At 55.0% G+C, this 23,492-nt stretch overlaps 2 protein-coding genes across 2 annotated transcripts in view; one reads left to right on the top strand and one right to left on the bottom strand.

Moving 5' to 3' along the window:
* The first annotated feature begins 904 nt into the window (after positions 1-904).
* LOC118569268 (steroid 21-hydroxylase) lies at positions 905-3,447 on the top strand. Its single transcript, XM_036166972.1, has 10 exons — positions 905-1,121; positions 1,185-1,274; positions 1,493-1,635; positions 1,738-1,833; positions 1,908-2,030; positions 2,120-2,206; positions 2,319-2,519; positions 2,722-2,900; positions 3,001-3,104; positions 3,188-3,447. The coding sequence occupies exons 1-10, from the start codon at positions 905-907 to the stop codon at positions 3,445-3,447; spliced, it is 1,500 nt and encodes a 499-aa protein (XP_036022865.1).
* A 42-nt stretch (positions 3,448-3,489) lies between these two features.
* Tnxb (tenascin XB) overlaps positions 3,490-23,492 on the bottom strand; it is a 54,065-nt gene continuing 34,062 nt past the window's right edge. Inside the window, exons 22-43 of the mRNA XM_036167838.1 lie at positions 22,430-22,756; positions 21,715-22,038; positions 15,882-16,196; positions 15,161-15,484; positions 12,957-13,280; positions 12,243-12,566; positions 10,477-10,764; positions 9,927-10,199; positions 8,585-8,866; positions 7,451-7,759; positions 6,815-7,150; positions 6,309-6,431; positions 6,037-6,180; positions 5,732-5,851; positions 5,488-5,631; positions 5,271-5,401; positions 5,017-5,149; positions 4,777-4,928; positions 4,590-4,686; positions 4,342-4,503; positions 4,105-4,268; positions 3,490-3,773 (exon numbers count right to left, since the gene is read on the bottom strand). Coding sequence (XP_036023731.1) covers positions 3,672-3,773; positions 4,105-4,268; positions 4,342-4,503; positions 4,590-4,686; positions 4,777-4,928; positions 5,017-5,149; positions 5,271-5,401; positions 5,488-5,631; positions 5,732-5,851; positions 6,037-6,180; positions 6,309-6,431; positions 6,815-7,150; positions 7,451-7,759; positions 8,585-8,866; positions 9,927-10,199; positions 10,477-10,764; positions 12,243-12,566; positions 12,957-13,280; positions 15,161-15,484; positions 15,882-16,196; positions 21,715-22,038; positions 22,430-22,756 — 4,898 coding nt within the window. The 3' untranslated portion in view covers positions 3,490-3,671. The remainder of the gene's footprint in view (positions 3,774-4,104; positions 4,269-4,341; positions 4,504-4,589; positions 4,687-4,776; positions 4,929-5,016; positions 5,150-5,270; positions 5,402-5,487; positions 5,632-5,731; positions 5,852-6,036; positions 6,181-6,308; positions 6,432-6,814; positions 7,151-7,450; positions 7,760-8,584; positions 8,867-9,926; positions 10,200-10,476; positions 10,765-12,242; positions 12,567-12,956; positions 13,281-15,160; positions 15,485-15,881; positions 16,197-21,714; positions 22,039-22,429; positions 22,757-23,492) is intronic.

The raw sequence follows: 23,492 nt of genomic DNA, 5'->3' as shown, positions 1-23,492 counted from the left end.
ACACATGCACCTCCTCTGTCCCCACAAAAAGCCCCAACCAAAGCCAAGAACAACAACAAAGCGTCGTGGGGGCGGGGGACCAGGTTCGGTGACAGGCCTGTCATCCCAGCTGTTTGAGGGGCTGAGGGAGGATTCAAAGTTTGAGGCCTGCCTGAGCTACATAGTGAATTCAAGGTACCCTGGGCCACTTAGTGAGACCTTGTCTCAAAATGAACAAAAATGGGGACATAGGAGTGTGAACACAGCTTATCGGGGAGGGCTTACCCATTAGTATCACAACAGAGTAGTACTAATAAGGACTGGAGAGACGGCTCAGAGGTTAAGAGCACTGGCTGCTCTTCCTGAGGTAACACATGGTGGCTCACAACCATCTGCAATAAGATCTGGCATTCTCTTCTGGCCTGCAGGCATGCATGCAGGCAGAACACTCTATATATAATAAATAAATCTTTTTTAAAAAGTAGTAGTAATAATAATAAACAATACTAAAATACTTGTAGGAACTATAGGCAAACCTGAAAGGCATATAGGGCAAAGACGACCATTTATTTCTCTTCTCTGGGACAAATTCACTCCACTCAGCTGGTCCAAGGTGAGGCATGCTGGGAGGGGCCGGGCTCAGTGTTGACGCCTTGGCTCTCTTGCCTGACATGTGTGATGTTAGGAAGCTAATGGAGATGCAGAAAGGTCAGGGTCTCTTCCTTTCCTCTTGATGGATGGTCTCATCTTTGATCCATGGATCTCCAAGGCCGATGGGACTGTGCCAATTTGAAAACACACTGCTGTGTGTGGGGGACAGTGGAAAGGGACCTGAGGCTAAGGAAGGTCAGAGTCACAGCACAATGAATGGCTTGGGCCAAGAGCTATAAAAAGCCATCAGGGCCCCCCGCACAAATGTCCCATCATGGCGTTGCCTGGGCTGTGGCTGCTGCTGCTGCTGCTGCTGCTGCTGCTGCTAGCTGGCACGCGCTGGCTGTGGGGTCACTGGAAGCCCTGGAACCTCCACCTCCCACCTCTGGCCCCGGGATTCCTGCACTTTCTGCAGCCTAACCTCCCTATCTACCTGCTTGGCCTCACTCAGAAACTCGGACCTATCTACAGGATCCGCATGGGGCTGAAAGGTGAGCCAGCCTTCTCTCTTCCTGTGACCTACCCTCCCTGCTGATCCCTGCTCTTTCCCCTAGATGTGGTGGTGCTGAATTCTAATAGGACCATTGAGGAGGCCCTGATCCAAAAATGGGTGGACTTTGCTGGCCGACCCCGGATAATATATGGTAAGTGTTGGGGGCACTTTTTTTTTCTTCTTAAGATAGGGTCTCACTATGTAGCCCTGGCTGGCCTGAAAATCACTATGTAGACTAGGCTATCCTCAAACTCACAGAGATCCACCTGGTGTGGCCACTGCCCCGCGCTATTTCCTGGACTGGGAGAGGCAGGTCAGGCCTTTGGCTTCCTTCGTTAGCTGTCTTTCTTTCCACCATCCCTCCTGCAGAAAAGCTAGACTTGGACCTGTCACTAGGCGACTACTCTCTAATGTGGAAGGCCCATAAGAAACTCACTCGCTCAGCTCTGATTCTGGGCATGCGAGACTCCATGGAGCCCCTGGTAGAGCATCTGGCGCAGGAATTCTGTGAGGTGAGGCTGCGTTCCTGTGGCCTGGCCCTCCTGGGGTCAACACCCTTCTCCCCCAGTCCCTCTCTGTCCCCACAGCCCATGTAGCCTGTCTCTCCTCCGCAGCGCATGAGAGCCCAGGCTGGCACCCCCGTGGCCATCCATGAGGAATTCTCTTTACTCACGTGTAGTGTCATCTGTGGTCTCACTTTCGGAGACAAGGTCAAGGCTGCCCTCTTGCCCCTCAGGCCCACCCCTCAGCCCCTCCTGACCCTTTGCTGGTCTTGAACTCAAAGTATGTCCTCCCTTCCTGGCAGGATGACACTCTGGTACACACCATTCACAGCTGTGTCCAAGACTTGTTGGAAGCCTGGAACCACTGGTCCATCCAAATCTTGGGTGTAATTCCCTTTCTCAGGGTGCGAGCACAGCCCAGACTCCCCGGGGTTGGGGCGGAGTTGGGGGTGGCTGGTCTCCATCTCGAAGCTGACTCCCCTTCCTGTCCCAGTTCCTCCCCAACCCAGGCATCTGGAAGCTGAATCGGCTCCAAGAGACGAGGGACCACATCGTAAGGCAGCAGCTGAGGCGCCACAAAGTGAGCAGTGCAGTGGGACCAGCTCCCCTGGCCTCTGCTGCCCCCTCACCGCTGCTGGGCAGCCTTCCCTCCCTGAGCTAGGCACTCAGCCCGCTTGCCCTGCCCTCTGCAGGACAGCCTGGTAGCCGGCCAGTGGAAGGACATGATTGACTACATGCTTCAAGGGCTGGAGCAGCAAAGAGAGGGAAAAGATGCAGGACTGCTCTGTGAAGAGCATGTGCACATGTCAGTGGTGGACCTTTTCATTGGCGGCACTGAGACCACAGCCACCACGCTCTCCTGGGCTGTGGCTTTCCTGCTTCATCACCCTGAGGTATGCTGTGGGAGGAGAGTGAGGCCCCTGCTGGCACCTTGGCCCATTTGCTCTGCTCTTGACTGCCTGGCCTGAGCTATGCTCACAGAGGGGGCTCTAGGCTCAGCTAGGTGGCTGGATGGAGGGGCTGCAGGCTGGGCAGCTGTGAGCCACCCGGGGCAAAGCTTAGTCTCTGGACTCCAGCCTTGCCCTTTCTTCTCAGATCCAGAAGCAAATACAGGAAGAATTAGACCTCAGGTTGGGCCCCAGTGCCCCCAGCTCCCAGCTCCTGTACAAGAACCGAATGCAGTTGCCTTTGCTTATGGCCACCATCTCTGAGGTGCTGCGCCTGCGGCCTGTGGTGCCCCTGGCCCTGCCCCATCGTGCCACTCGGGCTAGCAGGTGATCCCCTGGGTTAAGGGTTGAGTGAGGAATCCCCCACCCCAACCCCCGCCGCCCTGCCCCAGGGTCCTAGACAGCTTCTGACTCCACGTTCCTTCAGCATCTCTGGCTATGACATCCCCAAGGACACAATCGTCATCCCCAACATCCAAGGTGCCAACCTGGATGAGATGGTCTGGGAACTGCCCAGCCAGTTCCAGCCTGGTATGAGGGGTCAGGCCCGGGAGAGGAAGAGGCCCAGCCTCGGCTGGGACACACTTCCCCAGCTATCTGTCCACTACCCACAGATCGCTTCCTGGAACCCGGCAAGAACCCCAGAACACTATCCTTTGGCTGTGGAGCACGCGTGTGCCTGGGAGAGACTCTGGCACGACTGGAGCTCTTTATGGTGCTGGCGCGCCTTCTCCAGGCCTTCACGCTGCTGCCACCACCAGATGGCACCCTGCCCTCCCTAAAGCCCCAGAATTATGCTGGTTTCAATCTCTTGATTAACCCCTTCCAGGTGTTGCTGAAGCCCAGGAACCCGGTGCCCCAAGACCGGGGCTAGACCCCTTGACAGGATAGGACCAGTACCAGCCTCGTGCCTCAGTTTCTCCTTTATTGCTCCGTTACCAACCCCTCCCCTCCCCCCTGTAAACATGGTGCTGTGAGGTCGTGGTAGAGAAGGCTTCCTTGGTGAGCTAGGCAGTAGAGGCACACGGGCTCTTCTCTGGGCATGACCTCTCAGTGCTCGGCAGTCATACTGGGGTGTGAGCAAAGTGGGCAGCAGGCTCAGCTCCCCCTGGCGGGGGCCTGGAAGTTTCTGGGTCTCAGCTTCATTTCCGTGAAGGGCACGGAGAACTCAAAGCCCTTCCAGTGGTACCAGCTCACTCCCTGAGGGAAGAGTTGTCAAGGGAGGAGAGTCAGAGCCACCACCTCGTCAATGGCGCGCATTCATCCCCACCCTGCTCCTACAGGTGACCTCCAGGAACCCCCCCATCTCCCTCATGCTCCCTGCCTAACCCTCAGCCGCAAAGGACTGAGGCTTAATCCTGAGCTGGTGCCTTCTCCCCACGAATAAACAGTCTTTTCAAGCTTCCTCAAGTGAGGTCGGCACTATGGTCCCATTGCACAGATGAGCCTCTGAGGCACAAGAAGTTCAGTCATTCCCGTGAGAGTACTCCAGCCTGAGTGACCCAGAGCCTGCTGCCTCCACGGCCCCCACCTGGTGGTCCACTGTGCTCCCGTAGAGCCCGTTGAGGTTGGCATAGTGACAGTTCCTGTACCACCAGGCCCCGCGATAGGACACAGCACAGGAGATGAGCAGGTTGTTGGGGTCTCGATCGCGGGCAGAAAAGACACTGCCGCTGTGGTAGCTCATGGAGTCACCTGGTAGAGCATGGGAAGGTGTGGTGAGGACCGCCCTCGGGCCCAGCCCACCCCGTCCCGGGCCCATCCTTACCTGCAGTGCCGTGGTAACCCTCTAGATGTAGGCGGTAGTTCTCCACTGCTGAGTCCACACGGAAGAAGTCATATTGGGCGAACACGGCTTCATTTCCAGCCCGCAGATCCACACGCATAGAGTAGTCTCCAGCCTGCGTCAGGCTGTGTAGGACCTCATTGCCTGGGGTGGAGCATGCTTCATCAGGGTCCTGGGGTCCCCAGGACTGCCAACCCTTCCCTGGTTCCCCAGCCCTATGAGGCACGGACCCAGCCAGAACTCCCTGGAGATGTTCCCAAAACCATGGGCATACTCCTCCCAGTCTCTCCAGAAGTCGGTCTGTCCGTCCATGCGGCGCTGGAACACCTGGAGAACAGGCAGGGGCAGCATTAGCCTCGGGCTCCTGGGCATCGGCCCCTGTGCTACACAATTACCCAGGCTCTGAAAGCAACCCACCAGCCAGCCGCCTCCATCAGTCTCCATGTCACAGAACACATCCAGAGGCCGCTCACGGTTGCCGTTGAGGAAGATGGTGGTGGTCTTTGAGGAGCTGGCCCCATTCTGCATCTCCTCCCCACAGTCCCGGGGGAAGGGGATCCGCAGTCCACCTGCAGGGGGGAGGTGGAGAGTGTCTGTCCTCTTTCCCGAGCCTCAGACTCCAACTGCCCACCTAAGCTCAAGCCCCAGTGTCAGTACCAGTAGTAAAGGAAGTGGACACAGGTGGCGTGAGGCTCTCGCCCCAAACAGCCCGGAGCTGGGCGTTGTAGAAGGTGGAAGGGAAGAGGCGGAGAAGCCGATGGGAAGTGGTCCCTGCTGGAAGCAGGATCTCCTGGAGACAGACAGGAACACATCAGTATGGGGCGAGATGGAGACTCAGTGGGAGGGCCGGAGGTGGTTCCTCCAAGCCTAGCTATGGAAAGCAGACGGCCAGTGAGGCAGGGGTGGGGTACCTGAATCTGTCCTCCAGGAGTATCAAAGCTGAGCAGGTAGCCTGTGGGTGGGACTTCGGGCTTAGTCCAGGTGAGCAGGGCCGTGCGAGGGGTCACTTCTTTGGCCTGCAAGTCCTGGGGGGCCTTCAGCCCTGGAAGGGGACACAGGAAGACAGAGGTGAGCCCATATCTGCTCCCTTCACCTGTCCCCACCTCCCCCATACACACATGTCTATACCTGTGGTGAAGGTGATGCTGGCTGGGGAGGTGAAGTTAGGACCTCGGAGACCACGCACGGTGGCTGTGTAGTTGGTGTCAAGCGCCAGGTCTGTCAGCGGGTAGTCCACAGCACTGCCAGGTGCTGAGGCCTGCAGGGCTGGGGCTGGGAGTGGAGGTGGGCATCAACTTCTGCCCATCCATGCTGTACCCTGCAGCCCCCACCTTGAATGAGTCCTCTTCAGAGGGGGCTTAGCCATGCTCACCCCCAGGAGAGGCGACCTGGACGTTGTACTTATCCACAGGTTTCTGGGGAGGTTTCCAGTGCAGAAGGGCAGACCCATCAGTCAAGTTCAATGCACGCAGCTGGGTGGGACCATCAGAAACTGGCAGAAACAGGGGGCTCAGAGGCATTCCTGCAGCTCCCCCATCCTTAACTCTCCCAACTCCACTGTCTCCTTGCTTGTTGGCAGTCAGAGACCCAGGGTCTCCTTTGCCCCTCTTCACCCTCACCAAGCCCTTCTTTTCTCTTTCTCTACCTCTTATGGTGCTGGGGGCCAGTCTGTCTTACCTGTAGTGAGGAAGCCCGTGAGAGGCTCACTCTCCTCAAAGCCACGGACAGAGACCACAGTCACCTCGTAGCGAGTGTCTGGGATCAGCCCCTGGAGGATCTGGGTCTGGGTCCGGCCGTCCACTAGCACACTCTGTGGCTCTCCTACAAACATGGGTGGAGCCTAGGGGTCACCCAGGAGGCCTGAAAGCTGCTAGAGAAGGGGCAGTGTGCAGGGGTGGGGTGGGCAAGAGAGGAGAGCTGAAGAGGATATGGCAGGAAGGGGTCGTCACCTCCATCTGCTAGCTGGTAGGAAATCTTGAAGCTGTCCACCCTGGATGATGGTGGCACCCAGCTGGCTGTGGCTGATGTTTCCCCAATGTCACTGAATTGCAGGTCACGGGGGCTCTCCAGAACTGAGGACAGTAAGGGGGTGGCACAGGGGTGAGGGTGTAGATATCAGGTTCCTGCATTTTCTCCCTGGGTGCTCTGGCTCCAGAGGCCCAGCACCCCTCCCTATAGGTTCCTAGGACAGAGGTCACTCAAGGCAGGGTCTCTCTGTAGCTTTGCGCCTTTCCTGGAACTCACTCTGTAGCCCAGGCTGGCCTTGAACTCACAGAGATCCACCTGCGTCTGCCTCCCGAGTGCTGGGATTAAAGGCATGCACCACCAGCGAGGTCACTCTTGGTGCTTTCAAGTCCTCTGCCCACTCACCAGGAGGCCCCCACCCCACTCCCATGCTGGGTCCCACTCTGCAAAGTACAATGCTCTCTCTTCGGTGCCCAGTGTGGGTCCTCACCTGGGCTGAGGGTGCGGGCAGTGCCCTGGATGCTGTCTGCCTTGTGCGGCCCACGCAGCCCATACAGAGTAAGGCTGTACAGGGTCCCAGGACGTAGGTCCCGAAGCACAGCCGTGCGCCGCATTCCTGGCACCATCAGCTCCCGCTGGAGCAGAGGACGGGGACGTGGCTCCAGGGTACTTGGTGAGGGGACCCCATAGCGTAGTAGGAAGGAGTCAAAGGCCCCAAGTGGGGCCTCCCAGTTTAGCCGTAGAGAACTAGTGGTCACATCTGTCACTGACAGCTGGGACAGGCGGGGCCCCGGGTCTCCTGGGGTCTGACCAGCAGGAACTGGACCTGTAGGAAGTGGGAAGGAGAAAAGGGTTTGGAGACAGATCAGTACCAGCCCCAAGTCTTGAAGCATGTCACTTCTCTCATCCTACCTGGTTCTATTGGTCAGAAAAGTTGGGCTAGTGAGGAACAGAGCCACAGGAGGGATGTTCAGTGGTCTGACAGGGATGGAGAGGCAGGACAGTGTAGGGCAAATGACCTCAGCTCTTCCCGGTGCCTCCTCATGCCTTGTCAGTGGCAGCCGCTTCTGGGTACCACCATCCCCCCTTCCTATCCCCAGACTAGGATGTCCTGGGCCTGACCCACCTGTGACGCCCTCTGCAGAGACAGGTCCATGACGCATCCCTTCATGCAGGCCATAGAGGAAGAACTTGTAGGAAGTGCTGGGTTCCAGGCCTGAGATGAGGACCTTGTCTTGGTCTCCATCAACAAGCAGGGCCTGGGGCTGCCCCTCTGTGTCCTGGTACTGGACCACAAAGGAGTCGAAGGGGCCCCGGGCCACGCCCCAGGAGAGGCGCAGCGAGTCTGGGGTTGCCTCGGCCACTGTCAGCGTCCCCAGGCGGGGTGCTTCAGGGGGCTCAGTGGGGCTTGGGGCTGACGTGTCCTCTTCTGGGGCTGTATGGGAGAAACCAGGGCAGAATCTTCATGGGGTGCTGTGGGGCCCTGTCTTTCCATCTTGCCCTTCAAAGGAAAGGTCATGAGTCTGGCCTGGGATGAAGACACTTCACAGTCCTGGCAAAGCAGCCCAGAGAGGAAAGGGAGGAGCAGGGGATCTTCTAGAACCTTCCAGTTCTTGAATTTGTTTTACCCCTGCCTTGGCAGTGCATGCTGACACCCAGGAGGGCCTCTCTGAGCCTAGGCTGGGAAGCTGCTGTGTCTGGATCAGGGACTCACTTCCTCTCTCCCAGCCCCTGACACGTCGATCCCCTCAGCAGTGGCCACTCAGGCTCTGTCCTTGCCCCACCTTAGTGCCTGTGCTCAGTGCTTTTGAGAGCAGCTGAGGGTGGCACTGGCTGGTGTACATGCCTGGCAAGTCACACTAGCCATGTGCCCTTGGCCTGGCCAATCTGAAGTGGGTGTCAGTGGGCCTCTGCTCATTGGACTTCCCAGTGATTTTCCATTTGAGAAACATCCCTGGCTCCCTAGAACAGGGAGGCGAGGAGATAGAGCCATTCCAATGGGGTCAACGGGGTAGTGGGGAGCAGCAAATGGGGGGGGCTGAGGGGAGTCAGGAGAGCAGGGAACCCCCCCCCCCCAGGCCTTTCCTCCCTGCCTGGTCTGGCTCCTGTTCTTTCAAATGACAAATTGGCACCTGGGGTGGGTACAACCCCCTTCTTTGGCTCTGGACAGGCCCCTGCCCTTCCCACCCACCCATCCACTCTGGTCAGTCCCCTTTGTCTTCAGATCCCTCGGGCCTGTGGTCAGGCAGGGCAGCCTCACCTGTCACTCCCAGGGCAGAGACGGGTCCCAGGCGTTTCCCTCCAGAGAGTCCATAGAGCTGAAACTTGTACTTTGTGCTTGGCCGCAGACCCTCTATGGTGACCTCATTCTGGTCTGCAGCCACAAGCACCGTCTGGGGCTGCCCATCCTTGTCTCTGTACTGGACCAGGAAGGAGTCAAAGGTGCCCTGGGCCACGGTCCACAAGAGGTGCAGAGAGTCAGGGGTCTCTCCTGTAACAGTCAGTTCACGGAGGCGGGGCTGCGGTATCTTCTCCAGGGGAGCTGAGGGGAAGGTGGGGATGATTCAGTTCGGCATCTCAGAGAAACGTGGCCTCAGGGACAGGCACCTGAAGACACAGCCAGGTCTGCGTGGCCCCGCTGCGGGGGAGTGAGAGAGCTGCCTCGTCTCTGAAGGCACTGCCTAGCCTTCCTGCCCCATGTCCATCTGCTGCAGTTAGCGTCAGGCCCTGCTTGGTGGTGGGGGAGGTCACCCGGAGGGTCACAATGGGAGAGGGAAAGCAGTGGGCACAGACGGGACTTCATTCCCTGTGAGCTGGGCTGTGGCCAGAACTGAGGCTCCTGGGGGGCATCTGAGAGATACCCTGAAATGGGGGGAGTTGCCATCAGCCTGGGGCTGCCCCATCTCCTTCCACAGTCCAGAATTAATACCCTGGGACCAGGCTGGGCAGAATGGGAGAACAAAGGACAGAGAGACAATCTGCCCACGTGAGGGTGGCAGTTGACAGATGATGCTTGGACAAGCCTATAGAACGAGGGTTCGGGGGAAGAATTGTGGTATCCGAGGACTCCATGACCTGATGGCTGCCTGGGGTGACTCAGGGACCTGGAGTGGGGTAAGGGCCATGAACCCGCTCCACCCCTTCTTTGGGGGCTGACTCATGGGCACAAAAACACCAGATTTTCCCATAGTCTTCTGCAGCCAAACCCTCCTTTTCCCAAACCCTCACGGCTCAGGGTTGGGAAGAAGAGGACATAGGTGCCAGCCAAGCTACTGGTGACCAGCACAGTGGGGAGTGGGCTACTGGTGACCAGCACAGTGGGGAGGCTCACTGTGGTACAGATGAGGTTGCTTACCCATGTCAAGTGGCTGGCAAAGACTGGGTTTGGGTTTGAACCCATGTCAGCCAAGCCTAAAACCTCCTTTTCCTTGGCAGTAGTAAGGGAAGGAAACAGTGTGTATAAAATGCTCAGGTTGTCTCAGTCTAAGAGCAGGACTTGCCTTCACCGTAAGGACTTCCTTTCAGGCTGAAGACAAGATAAGTCCCTGGAAGGCCCTGGGGCTGGGAGCTGGGCAGGGGCCGGAAGCAGGGCTCGGGCTCACCTGTGGTGCCCTCCACAGAGGCAGGGCCCAGCCGTTTTCGGCCCGCCAGGCCGTAGAGCAGAAACTTATATCTTCTGTTGGGCTCCAGGCTGGGGATGGTGACCTCACGCTGGTCTGCCGCCACAGGTACCGTCTGGAGCTGCCCTCCCTTGTCCTTGTACTGGACTAAGAAGGAGTCGAACTCGCCCTCAGGGACAGTCCAGGAGAGACTCACGGAGTTTTGGGTCACGTCCGTCATCGTCAGCTCCCCAAGACGAGGAAGGAGCTTTGTGTCTGAGATTGGAGAGGAGAGAAAGCGGCTAGACAGTGTAGAGCAGACGCAGCCTGCGGGGTGTCAGAGGGGGTGATTGGGCAGGGCTAGGGGGTGAAGGAGCTCCAGTAAAGGAAGCAAGTGTGCCTGCCCCGTGATGAGGACAGCAGGGTCTGAATTTGGGTGGACCAGACAAAGAAATGGGTCACCAAGGTCTGGAATGTGGGGCACAGAGACGTGAAATCCCAACACTCGCCACAAGGGGGCAAACGGTGATGAGGTTGCCGGACCCTCACTCACCAGTCTTTGCATCTATGGAGACAGGGCCATGGCGCTTCCCACCCTGGAGTCCAAAGAGTAGAAACTTGTACTTGCGGGCCGGGTCCAAACCTGAGATGGTGACCTCACCCAGGTCTCCGCTCACAGGCACCGTCTGGGACTGTCCCTGTGCATCCTTGTACTGGACCAGGAAGGAGTCGAAGGGGCCCTGGGCCACAGTCCAGGACAGGTGCACAGTACTGGAAGTCACTTCCACCACAGCCAGGGCCCCCAAGCGGGGCTCTGTGGGGGGCTCTGTGGGCCGGGAGGCTGCAACAGAGCAGAGGAGGCTAAGGGGTACAGGCAGAACCTGCAGAGGGGACCAGGCTGCCCTGAGGCTGCAAAACAGCTTTTGACAGCCTCTTCTAACCCTCCACCCCACCCTAGCCACAGGCAACTGCTGCAGGCAGCTCACACCTAGGCCCCCCTGAACTGCCTATGTTTAGCACAAAGGTTCTCAACCTCTATCATATTCTATCTCTAAATATATTTACATTATGATTCATAACAGCAGCAAAATTAGCTGGGCGGTGGTGGTGCACGCCTCTAGTCCCAGCACTTGGGAGGTAGAGACATTCCAATCTCTGTGAGTTTGAGGCCAGCCTGGTCTACAGAGAGAGTTCCAGGACAGCCAGAGCTACACACTGAAACCCTGTCTTGAAAAGCCAAAAAAAAAACAAAGCAAAATAAAAAGTAGCAAAATTACAGTTATGAAGTAGCAATGAAAATAATTTTATGGTTGGGGGTCACCACACATGAGGAACTGTAGTGAAGAGTCACAGTGGGGACTGGAGAGACAGTTCAGTGGTTGAGAGTACTGGCTGCATCGGGTGGTGGTGGTGCACGCTTTAATCCCAGCACTTGGGAGGCAGAGTCAGGGGATCTCTGTGAGTTCGAGGCCAGCCTGGTCTACAGAATGAGTTCCAGGCTCCAAAGCTACACAGAGAAACCCTGTCTTGAGAGAGAGAGAGAGAGAGAGAGAGAGAGAGAGAGAGAGAGCACTGACTGCTCTTCCAGAGGTCCTGAGTTCAATTCCCAGCAACCACATGGTGGCTCACAAACATCTGTAATGAGATCTGGCGGCATCTACTGGCAGGCAGTCGCACATGCAAGTAGAGCACTCAAGTAAACAATCATTTTTATAAAATAGTCACAGCATTAGGAAGGTTGAGAACCATTGGTTTAGCAGATGCCACCATGGTTGTCCCCCTGCTGCAGGAGCTGCCACTGCATTAAAAAAAAAATGCCCTGAGGGCTGTAGAGATGGCTCAGAGGTTAAGAACACCAACTGCTCTTCAAGAGGTCCTGAGTTCAATTCCCAGCACCCACATGGTGCTCAAACCATCTGTAATAAGATTTGGCGCCCTCTTCTGTATACATAATAAATGAATCTTTTTTAAAAAATGCTTGAAAAACCACACAGTCCAGTTGGAGGCGATTCAGATTCAGGTAGCCCAAATCCAGACCATGTCATGAGTCACTAAACCTCCAGAGAGGCTGCCCAGGTGAAAGGAATGAGGGACTGAGTGGGGTTCTGGAGTGGAGGAAGGGGGGAGCTGTGTGGAAGGACAGACCCCAAGCATGGCTCTGAGGGCAGCTGAGCTGACCCCCGTATCCTAGGTGAGGGGATCAGAAGCCCAGTGTGTCAAATTAGAGGTAGGGCTGGGAAGAACGGCCAGGGGAGGGCAGAGAGAAAGGAGAGAAGAGAGAGCAGGAGAAGGGAAGAGCAAACAGAGGCCAGCTCTCACCGGTCACGCCCACGGTGGACACGGGGCCCACACGCTGACCCTCGTGGAGGCCATACAGGTTCATCTTGTATTTGCGCCCGGCCTCCAGGTCTCTCACGACGGCCTCCCTCTCCTGGCCCCCGACACGCAGCACCTGGGGCCGCCCATCACTGTCCTTGTACTGGACAGTGAAGGAGTCAAAGTCTCCCTGGGGGACGGTCCAGGAGAGGCTCAGGGAGTCTGGGGAGGATCCTGTCACGGTCAGCTCTCCCAGGAGCGGCTCTTCAGGGGTCTCTGGGGCCTCTGTGCTGGGCTCTGTGGGGCTGGGGGTCTCTTCCTCTGCAGCTGAGAAGGAGACAGAGAGGTGAGCAGGGTCCCCAGCAGGTGTCCTTGGCTTTTGAGGAGAAGCTGTGGCTACCAGGGAGGTCCCAATGTCAGTTCAAAGATGTCCCCCTGGTGGCCCTGATCATCTGACAGCTGGCCAACATGGCCAAGCTCCTGAGTCAGCTGAGGGGACCTGGACAGCCACCAACATAGCAAAGGCCTCTGTGGCCCTGCTGCCCAGGGAGACAGGCCAGCCCAAGGGGAGGGCACACAATAGTAGGCCATAGCTTCAGGCAAAACAGACCTGGAGACTGACCAATCCTTGCCTACCATTCGCCAGTCACTAGTCTCCAAAAAGCTGTAGGTTCTACTTCCTGATGGTCTCACCTTGGACTCCCACAGTCCACTCACCTGTCACCCCGACAACAGACACTGGGCCCACACGCTGGCCACTGTGGATGCCATACAGGTTCATCTTGTACTTGTGGTCTGGCTCCAGGCCGGAGATGGTGACCTGGTCCTCATTTCCTGGCACCCGCACCACCTTGGGCTGCCCATCCCCGTTCCTGTACTGGACCAGGAAGTGGTCAAACTGTCCCTGGGGGACGGTCCAGGAGAGGCTCAGGGAGTCAGGGGTGGCGTCTGTCACAGTCAGCTCTCCTAGGCGTGGCTTCTCGAGGGGCTCAGGAGTTGTGGTGGGCACCGCCTGTGTGGTCATAGCTTCCTCCTCTGGAGCTGGACACACACACACAGAGTTAGGTCTTCTCTGTGCTCAGGTAGAATATAAAGAAGCACTTATACAAACGAGTCCCCAGCCGCAATGGCACCACCACATATATTTTCTGTTCTTTCTACTCTGCCATTCCTAGTACCCCACCCAGACATCTGCCGACACCCACGTGACGTCCCCCACCTCCAGCACTTGCCTCTTCGGAACGTGTCCCACGTGACCACTGCCTGGGCTCCCTGCACTGGCTCTCCTAGCTGGGTTCAGGTCTTTACCCCAGCACTGTTTAGAAACTCCTCCCCAAGGCTGCGTCCCAGCTGCTCCTGAACTCCGTGAGTGTGTGCGTACCAGACTCTTGCTCTGTCCCTCTTGGCTGCCTCACCCTCTCCACATCCCACCTCTTCTGTCATAGAACCTTGGCTGGGCCCCCATCGCCTCACTTGGGTGCTGACCCAGGTCTGATCTCCCTGCCTTCAGGCTCACTCCATCTCTCCTTCCTAGCCAGCTGGGCTTCCTGAGCAAGCCCAGGCTTTGAATGAGGACTTCCAGTGACATGTCAGTGTACAGCATGGAACCGGTGCCCGGTCCTGTGTGGAATCCCGGGCTTCTGAGCTGCCAGCCCCTCTCCATCGACCTCTCCAGACCATCCCGCACCTCAGAGGACATCACACAGAATCTCAGTTCCTCGTGGACTAGCGTATTTCCAGCCTTCTGTTCCTTGTGCAGCTGGGCCACTCAGCTGACACTCTTCCCTCTAACCCGTCACCAAGCCAATGTCTCTTTGACCTCAGGTCTCAGTGATCGTCCGAGCAAGCTGGTTTAGAGGACCCTTCAGGTCCTGTTCTGGCCCCGAGGCGTCCCACGTTCTGGGACCCTGGCAGCACTTGACCTTCTGCCTGTCCGCCTGACTGTGCGATCCAGGTTAACTCATCTTGTTTTCCAAAGCTTTACCCTGAGAGAGGCCAGCAGCCCTGACTCCTGTGGGCTGTCAAGCTCTGTCATCGCAGAGCTGTCCCAGAACAGCTGTGTCTCATGTAATCACACCAACACAGACATTGGAACACACAGAACATGGGCATCAGACAAGGCTGTCTGGTACTGTGATGGCAAGTTTAGAATCCTGATTCCACATAGGCACGCTTGAACATCTGCCGTAAGACAACCAAACAGCCCTCATCCAGGCAATGGGGGTCGTCTGCCTCGTTCAACAATTGTGGTCCCTCTGGACACCTTCCCCCAGATAGAACTCAGTGACCTCACCGTGGGGTGATGGAGGATAAGCTGGCGGCATCATTCAGAGCTGACCTCCCCTTACTAATGCCTCTGCACCCCAGCTAACTCACCAGCTTCTCTCTAACCCGAGTCACCCACTGCCCTGCACCGCAGGTGGCAATCCACAGCTCATACCAGGGGAGTCTTGGGGAGCTCTGACTAGGAACAACGGACATTCAGCCCCACAGTGAGTCCCCAGGCCAGGGAACTGAGGCACGGGAATAAAAGTTTAAAATTGGAGGAAGGAAGGAAGGAAGGAAGGAAGGACAGAGGGCTTGAAGAGGTTTGCATGTACGCAGACTAATTCTGTATCCTCACCCACTTCCCCATTTCCACAAGCCAGAGAACTTCCCACAGATAGAGGCCCTCGGTGGAGAGTCCCAAGAGGGGGGCTGACACCTCCGCTGTGGGCCTTTGCTGTTCTGGGGCAGACCCATGAACCAGCAGCTTGTTTCCCAGGATCCTCTTAGAAACAGAAGAGTGGGCTCTGAGCCTCATTTGTGGAAATGTCGGAGGCGCCAGGCATCTTTGGTGCACACACAGGTGTTTCCATGAAGATGGTTAGGAAAGGAGTGGTTTGGACCGGTTTCCCCACATAGACATGGCTAACACTCACCGGTCACGCCCACGGTGGACACGGGGCCCACACGCTGACCCTCGTGGAGGCCATACAGGTTCATCTTGTATTTGCGCCCAGCCTCCAGGTCTCTCACCACGGCCTCCCTCTCCTGGCCCCCGACACGCAGCACCTGGGGCCGCCCATCACTGTCCTTGTACTGGACAGTGAAGGAGTCAAAGTCTCCCTGGGGGACGGTCCAGGAGAGGCTCAGGGAGTCTGGGGAGGATCCTGTCACGGTCAGCTCTCCCAGGAGCGGCTCCTCAGGGGTCTCTGGGGCCTCTGTGCTGGGCTCTGTGGGGCTGGGGGTCTCTTCCTCTGCAGCTGAGAAAGAGACAGAGAGGTGAGCCAGGGGGGGTCCCCAGCAGGTGTCCTTGGCTTTTGAGGAGAAGCTGTGGCTACCAGAGAGGTCCCAATGTCAGTTCAGAGACACCCCCCCCCCCACTTGGGGCTTAGTGGTCCTGATTATCTGACAGCTGGCCTACATGCCCAAGCTCCTATGTCCCAGCTGAGGGGACCTGGACAGCACCGGTACAGCAAAGGTCTTGATGTCTCCACTCCCTGTATGGGGGAGATAGGCCAGCTCCAGGGAATGGCACATGGGCTGCAGCCTTGGCCACAGAAGGTCTGGGGTATTAACCAGTCCCAGGCCACTGGTCCCTACTCAGGGCTGACGGTCACTCCTAGTAGGTCCCATCCTGGGCTCCCACAGTCCACTTACCTGTCACCCCAACAACAGACACTGGGCCCACACGCTGGCCACTGTGGATGCCATACAGGTTCATCTTGTACTTGTGGTCTGGCTCCAGGCTGGAGATGGTGGCCTGGTCCTCATTTCCTGGCACCCGCACCACCTTGGGCTGCCCATCCCCATTCTTGTACTGGATCACGAATTGGTCAAACTCTCCCTCGGAGACTGTCCAGGAGAGGCTCAGGGAGTCAGGGGTGGCGTCTGTCACTGTCAGCTCGCCCAGGATGGGTTTCCTAGGGGTTGTGGTGGGCGCCACCTGTGTGGTCACCGTTTCCTCCTCTGGATCTGGACACACACACAGAGACAGGTTAGGTCTCCCCTGTCCTCAGTTCCCACATGAAGGGGCATTTATAAAAATGAAGCCCTGCTGGGCAGTGGTGGCACACGCCTTTAATCCCAGCACTCAGGAAGCAGAGCCAGGTGGATCTCTGTGAGTTCCAGGCCAGCCTGGTCTACAGAGTGAGTTCCAGGAAAGGTGCAAAGCTACACAGAGAAACCCTGTCTCGAAAACAAACAAACAAACAAACAAACAAACAAAAAACCCAAAACGAAGCCCCAAAGGACAGAGTGGCGCTGGCCACAGAGACTGCTACGTATCTTCTCTGTGCCTCCTACACTGCTGTTTCTAGCACCCTCCTAGGCTTCCCCTTCCTCTTCCCATCAGAACCCATGTGACTTTCCCCTTCCTCTAGCACCTGCCACGTTTGAACAGACCCCATAAGGCCACAGCCATGGGCCACGTTTGAGCAGACCCCACAAGGCCACTGCCATGGGCCACGTTTGAGCAGACCCCACAAGGCTCTGGGCCTCGCTGCACTGTCTCTCCTTGACATTTCCTTCCCTGCCGGGTTCAGGACTTTGCTCCAAACAGGCTTGGAACACCACACCAGAAACCTGACCCACCCCCTTCCAGATGCCATCATTCCAGATGAGTTTTTGGAGGTCTCTGGCTGGTAACAACTGACTCTCAGCCCCACAGTGCCCAGATGAGGGTATGGGGCTCTTTGTGGAATGAATGAACTGATGCATGGGAATAAAACTCAAAAATTGCATCAATCAATCAATCAATCAATTATGTGGGCTTATAGGTGCGCAGTGAAACGCTAGCCTCTTTGCTGTTTCTTCATGGGCTGGATGCACCCCACAAGGACAGAGCCTCTGTGAAGCATCAGAGGCTCGCACACACTCAGCAACAAATTTCAAGGCTGATGCCTCTGCTGTGGGGCTTTACCAACAGCTTGGTTCCCAGGATCCTGTTAGGAACAGAATAACCGGCTCTGGGTACACTGCTGGGTCTGAGTCTGATTTGTGGAAGTGGGTGTGTGTGGTTGTTTCCTCCAGTCTGAAACTTGCCTTCAAATCTCTCCCAGGAAGTTCCTGAAGCTTACAAGGTTTACACGGCCTCAGTGTGGTTACAGAAGCATAAACCACTGTAGCTTGTGTGAGTTGTGACCTGTGTGGGAATTGTGTGCAGCTTGCTCTGAGTTGTCTGCGCTCTTGTAAGGGTCGCCACATTCCTGCAAGTGACCCGGTGAACACGTTGGTTCAGTAACCTAGACATGCCAGATGCCATCTCATCTGGCATGAATAGATGATCTGGTCTCCTCAAGAAAACCAACCAACATAGTTGGTGCTGGGATATGAACTAACAGAACCAAAGGTGAACTGGGGAGATGTGGGTATGTGACCACTGTAACAGGTGCTGAGGCATGCACCTAGGATCTGCAGGAATGACCTGGATATGGCCACCTTTTTCATGTGCTGTGGGATGGTGAATCTTCTTGCTGAAATGATGGTTTCATGCTCCCTGATATAGGAGATAGGGCATGCCACCTAAGTCAGGCCATCTGGGGGTGTCCAAGTGAGACTCTTGGGGTATCTATCCATTTTCCTAAATTTAATATGGTTGATGCGTTCATAGTAAGCAAGTTATGGTGTCAGCCGTGTAGACTTTGCTGTAGGCAAAGATGTGAAGAGAGGAATTGCAATGCAGGAAAGTCATATGGATGCTCTCTGCTCATGAGCCTCCGGTTTGGGGAAGCAGAGAAAAGAAGACGAGACAATAGCATTAGCTCGCTGTTTCTTAGAGCTGGCAGGACGCAAGGTAAAGAAAGTGCAGGTCAAACACGTGCTAAAGAGCCCATCCTAGGATCCAAAAATCTTGGAACCCTTGGGAGGAACTGGGTAATTAAGGGGAGGGAAGGATGGAAGGTGGCAGACTTCAGGTCTTACCAGGAAGAGAGGAAGAGAAAACCCACGATTCAATATGCAGACAGGGTGTAGTAATGGCTGAGCACGGACAAACTATGATGTTCAGGGCACACTCAGCATCTGAACAGCTTGAATTGGGAAAGACTTTTAAGCTGAAAATAATGAAAGAGTCTCTGACAGCCTTGCTTGTGTGGCTGTGAAATAGAGGCAGATGGGATTAATCTGAGCAGAGATGGAGAAACAGTGTATCATAACAACCCATCCCTCCTTGAAACAAAGCCTGCATAACCCAAGGCAAAATGGGAAAAATCAATCCCTGATGAAATGGCTCATATGAACCATCGGGGACACTTAGTTCCATAAATATAAGGACTTAAAGGCAGTGGAGGGGAGAAGGTGTTGCTGGGGGGGATTGGGAATGAGAGGCAGTGTAGATGTTCATGAAGTCAGACGAAAATCATATTCTCAGGAAACCTAAGAAAGAGATCTGTAGTCAGATGTGCTGGTGTGCGTCTTTAATCCTGGTGCTGGAGAAGCAGAGTCAGGTGGATCTCTGTGAGTTTGAGGCGAGTCTGGTCTATATAGCAAGTTCTAGGCCTGCCAGAGCTCTATGGCGCTTCAGTGGCTTGCTGGGACCAGGATGGGATGTGACCTTCATGAATCTCTGGGAACTCTGATTGGCACGTAAACTGTTCTTATAAATGCAGAAGCAATGGAGAGAGTGTGAGAGAGAGGCAAGGCAGACTAAAGGATCTGTCCCTGTCACTCAGGAAAACGTGACAAGATTAGTGTAGGGACAGTCCCCACAGGGAAATTAACAGAACGCCAAATGCTGGGCTAGTGGCCTTCTGATGACTACAGCCCGAGCAGCAGTTCGCGGAGAACAGAGACCATAGGACAGGTTAAACTTGGGGCTGGAGAGACGGCTCAGTGGTTAAGAGCACTTGACTGCTCTTCCAGAGGTCCCGAGTTCAATTCCCAGCAGCCACATGGTGGCTCACAAGCATCTATAGTGGGATCAGACCTTCTTCTGATGTGCACGAAAACAGCACTCATATCCATAAAATACATGAATAAATAAAAGGTTAAACTTGACCTAGGGGTGGACAATTACCACCTCCGGAGTATGCAGTGTACATTTCTCCCCTGCAAGAAAGTATGGATCCATGCTAGGGATAGAGATTGTTTAAGTAGCATGGAGCCCTCCAATAGCCATCATATCAGCAGATGTGGCTGATGAAAAGACGTGGTGATGGGGGCACCTGTCAGAACTGGAGACCCAGCTCCGACGGCAGGCACATAGGTTAGAGTACAGCCATGGGTTTGAGCTGTCCTTCAGGGCCATCCAGAGCAAAGAGATACACAGTGATCTTAAAGCAACAACAGCATCCTGGGATGAGGAGGCTGGAAGGTTCATGGAAAACATCTGTGCGCTACAGAAGGCCGGACAGGCTAATGTACATCCCACCTATCACTGTATCAATGTCCCTCTCTTGATAAAACAGTTGACGAAAACTATGAGATCTTTTTGTACGGTACTGAGGTTTGGTAATGTTGCCCCTTTGCTCTGGATCCCCAGGCCAATTTGCGTGCACATGGAATGGCTAACCATGGATCTTCAGAACATGCCCCCAAGGCTGTCTTTTTGTCATGGCATGGGTCTGGGACCCTACCTTGTTATTCTGTCCACCTCTATGAAAGCATTTGGTTACGTAGATGACATCATGCTAATCTCTGAATATCTTAAGTATCTATAAAATCATCTGAGGAGCAGGAAAGACGTGAGTTAAAGAGCCTTAAGGAAGATGCCCTCCTCGAGTGGGAGGGCACCGCCAGAAGCTGTAAGGTTGTTGAACGAAAATCCCAATGTGAGGGGTGAGCTACATTCCCATGAGTTGTTCAGGCTAAGGAGGCCTCTGAAGTCCCACAGACCATAAGGCTATGGAAAACGCTGTGGGTTGCCACACTAAACTAGATGGTAAATCCCTACTGCTGAAGACACTGCACACTTGCTGCAGAATGTGGAGAAATCGGATTGAGACTCAGCTGGAGGTCCCTTCTTGCTGGGTTGCACTTGTAGTGCCTGTCCCAGGCACCATGCTGGCTGCTGGGGGGAAAATCAGCAACAGTCCTGCTTGTCCATGAACCCTGAACACTACAGAACCATCAATGCAGGCAGAATGAGAGACCACTGGTACAATCGTGGTGCAGCCACTGTGGGTATGACAATAATTAGACTTCAAGTCCGCTCCGCAGGAGGGAACACACAACTGGTACTGTAAACTGGGACAGAAGCCTGTGTCTAGAGAAGAGGCAGCCGCTATTGCTTTATTAAATGGATATGGTACACCCATCAGATTGCCTTCTAAACATCTGTGTCTACATCCACGGATTAGCTAGCAACACCAACTAATCACGGAAGAAAACTTATTCCTTGCAATTAGAGGTGTAGTGTAGGGACTCAGAACTGGTGGAACTCCTGAAACTGAATGACAGTTTCTGTATCATAATGGCCCCAGACTCAGCAATAGATGAAAGAAAATAATGAAGCATTTCTATCCCCCTATTCCCAAGGCTCAGGGAACACTACAGAAAAGTGGGAAAACTTTAAAAGCCAGAGGAAGGCACCAGCATTGTGTAGGTGTCTCCTGATAACTGAAGCATCCTCTACTGGAGGAAAGCTGATTAGAATGTAGTAGGCAGCAGCCAGGTGTGGTGGCGCACGCCTTTAGCCCCAGCACTTGGGAGGTAGAGGCAGGCAGATCTCTGTGAGTTCCAGGTCAACCTGGTCCACATACTGAGTTCCAAGACAGCCATGGCTATGTACAAAGGCACTGTTTCAAAAACAAAACAAGCTGGGCGGTGGTGGCGCACGCCTTTAATCCCAGCACTCGGGAGGCAGAGCCAGGCGGATCTCAGTGAGTTCGAGGCCAGCCTAGGCTACCAAGTGAGTTCCAGGAAAGACGCACAGCTACACAGGGAAACCCTGTCTCGAAAAAACAAACAAACAAACAAACAAACAAACCAAAAAACCCACAAACACAAACAAACAAACAAAAACAAAACAAAACAAAGCAAAGCAAAACACCCAGGAAGTAATTGAATCTTAAAAGGGTCAGGAAGGAAAGAAAACTCACAAGTCTCAGGAAGTAAAGAAAACTCACAAATCTCAGGGATCTTCTGAAACTTAGAAAATTCACCAAGTCTGTCCCAACATTAGCTAAGCATTAGCAGTTGCGTGTAGGGGAGCTGAAGACAGCTCCAAGGGTGGATCTTTCTGAGTCATTATCCATGTTGAGGTCAGCTTTTATGTAATACACCTGCATTTGATCACCCATGCTTATGTAAGTAACCCTTCACTCACACTCTTATGAGAGACCCTAATAGACTATTGATTCATACGCCAGACTTCTTGTTTGTTGTCAGTGTCCTATCTAGACTAACAGCTTTTTAAAACATATTTATATATCCCTAGGAAACGTGAAGTGCTCACACAGTCTTGCTGCTGTGAGAACAGGTGTTACCACAAAGATGGTAGGAAAAGGAATGAGAATTGGGTCATCCCACACAGACCCGTCTGACAATCACTCACCGGTCACGCCCACGGTGGACACGGGGCCCACACGCTGACCCTCGTGGAGGCCATACAGGTTCATCTTGTATTTGCGCCCAGCCTCCAGGTCTCTCACGACGGCCTCCCTCTCCTGGCCCCCGACACGCAGCACCTGGGGCCGCCCATCACTGTCCTTGTACTGGACAGTGAAGGAGTCAAAGTCTCCCTGGGGGACGGTCCAGGAGAGGCTCAGGGAGTCTGGGGAGGATCCTGTCACGGTCAGCTCTCCCAGGAGCGGCTCCTCAGGGGTCTCTGGGGCCTCTGTGCTGGGCTCTGTGGGGCTGGGGGTCTCTTCCTCTGCAGCTGAAAGGAGACAGAGAGGTGAGGGGGTCCTCAGCAGGTGTCCTCAAGTGAGGACAGAGTAGCCATAGTTACCAGGCGGTTCTGAGGTCAGTTCAGAGACATGCCCCTTGGGGCCTGCTCAGCTGACAACTGGCCAACATGCCCAAGCTGCTATGTCCCAGCGTGGGGGGAAGGGGGGACCTGGACAGCCACAGCAAAGCCCTCTATGGCCCTGATGCCTAGGGAGACCTGCCAGCCCCAGGGGAGGGCACACAGGCTGCCACTGACTTAGTCACAGCAGGCCTGTGGTACTGAATAGTTCTTGGTCACTGATTCCCCAATTACTAGTCACTAACGAATAGAAGGTTTCACTTCCTGATGGTCCCACCCTGAGGCCCCCATGTCCACTCACCTGTCACCCCGACAACAGACACTGGACCCACACGCTGGCCACTGTGGATGCCATACAGGTTCATCTTGTACTTGTGGTCTGGCTCCAGGCCGGAGATGGTGACCTGGTCCTCATTTCCTGGCACCCGCACCACCTTGGGCTGCCCATCCCCGTTCTTGTACTGGACCAGGAAGTGGTCAAACTCTCCCTCGGGGACGGTCCAGGAGAGGCTCAGGGAGTCAGGGGTGGCGTCTGTCACAGTCAGCTCGCCCAGGTGTGGCTTCTCTGGAGGAGGCTCAGAGGTCACGATAGGCACCGCTTGTGTGGTCCTGGTTTCCTCCTCTGGATCTGAAAAAGCCCACAGGGACAGGTTATGTCTTCCCTGTCCTTAATTCCCATGTAAAGGACCGTTTATAAAAACAAAGCCTTGGTCAGGCGGTGGTGATGCACGCCTTTGATCCCAGCACTCGGCAGGTAGAGGCAGATGGAGCTCTGTGAGTGTGAGGCCAGCCTGGGCTACAGAGCAAGATCCAGGACAGGCACCAAAGCTACACAGAGAAACCCTGTCTTGAACAAACAAACATACAAACAAACCCAACAACAATAACAAAGCCTTGACAGGTGTGGCATCACAGGCCTTTAAACCTAGCACTAGGCAGAAGCAGGTAGACCTCTGTGTGTTCTAGGCCAGTCAAGGGCCACAAAGTGAGACCCTGTCTCAAAACATAATAATAACAATTAATAAAATAAAAGCCGGGTGGCGGTGGCGCATGCCTTTAATCCCAGCACTCAAGAGGCAGAGCCAGGCAGATCTCTGTGAGTTCAAGGCCAGCCTGGTCTACAGAGCGAGATCCAGGACATGGAGAAACCCTGTCTCAAAAAACAAAAAAAAAAAACCAGACAAACAAAATGTGTGTGTGTGTGTGTGTGTGTGTGTGTGTGTGTATAAATTAATAAACTAAAAATAAATTGGAAACAAAATTTAAAAAAAAAATACCAAAGCCCTTGGGATCAGAGTCACATGGGCCTCGGTGGCTCCACCGTACCTTTCTGTTCTTTCCACTCTGCCATCCTGGCACCCCAC

Source organism: Onychomys torridus, chromosome 18 (assembly GCF_903995425.1).
Source record: "Onychomys torridus chromosome 18, mOncTor1.1, whole genome shotgun sequence".
Taxonomy (NCBI): Eukaryota; Metazoa; Chordata; class Mammalia; order Rodentia; family Cricetidae; genus Onychomys; species Onychomys torridus.
The sequence above is the reverse complement of the archived record's forward strand: the minus strand, read 5'-3'. Positions and strand labels throughout refer to the sequence as shown.

Excerpts from the sequence above, each read along its gene's own strand:
- LOC118569268 (XM_036166972.1), top strand. The coding sequence starts at position 905 with ATGGCGTTGCCTGGGCTGTGGCTGCTGCTGCTGCTGCTGCTGCTGCTG. Across the intron at positions 1,122-1,184 it reads GATCCGCATGGGGCTGAAAG|ATGTGGTGGTGCTGAATTCT; the intron begins GTGAGCCAGCCT and ends TCTTTCCCCTAG. Across the intron at positions 2,901-3,000 it reads CGTGCCACTCGGGCTAGCAG|CATCTCTGGCTATGACATCC; the intron begins GTGATCCCCTGG and ends ACGTTCCTTCAG.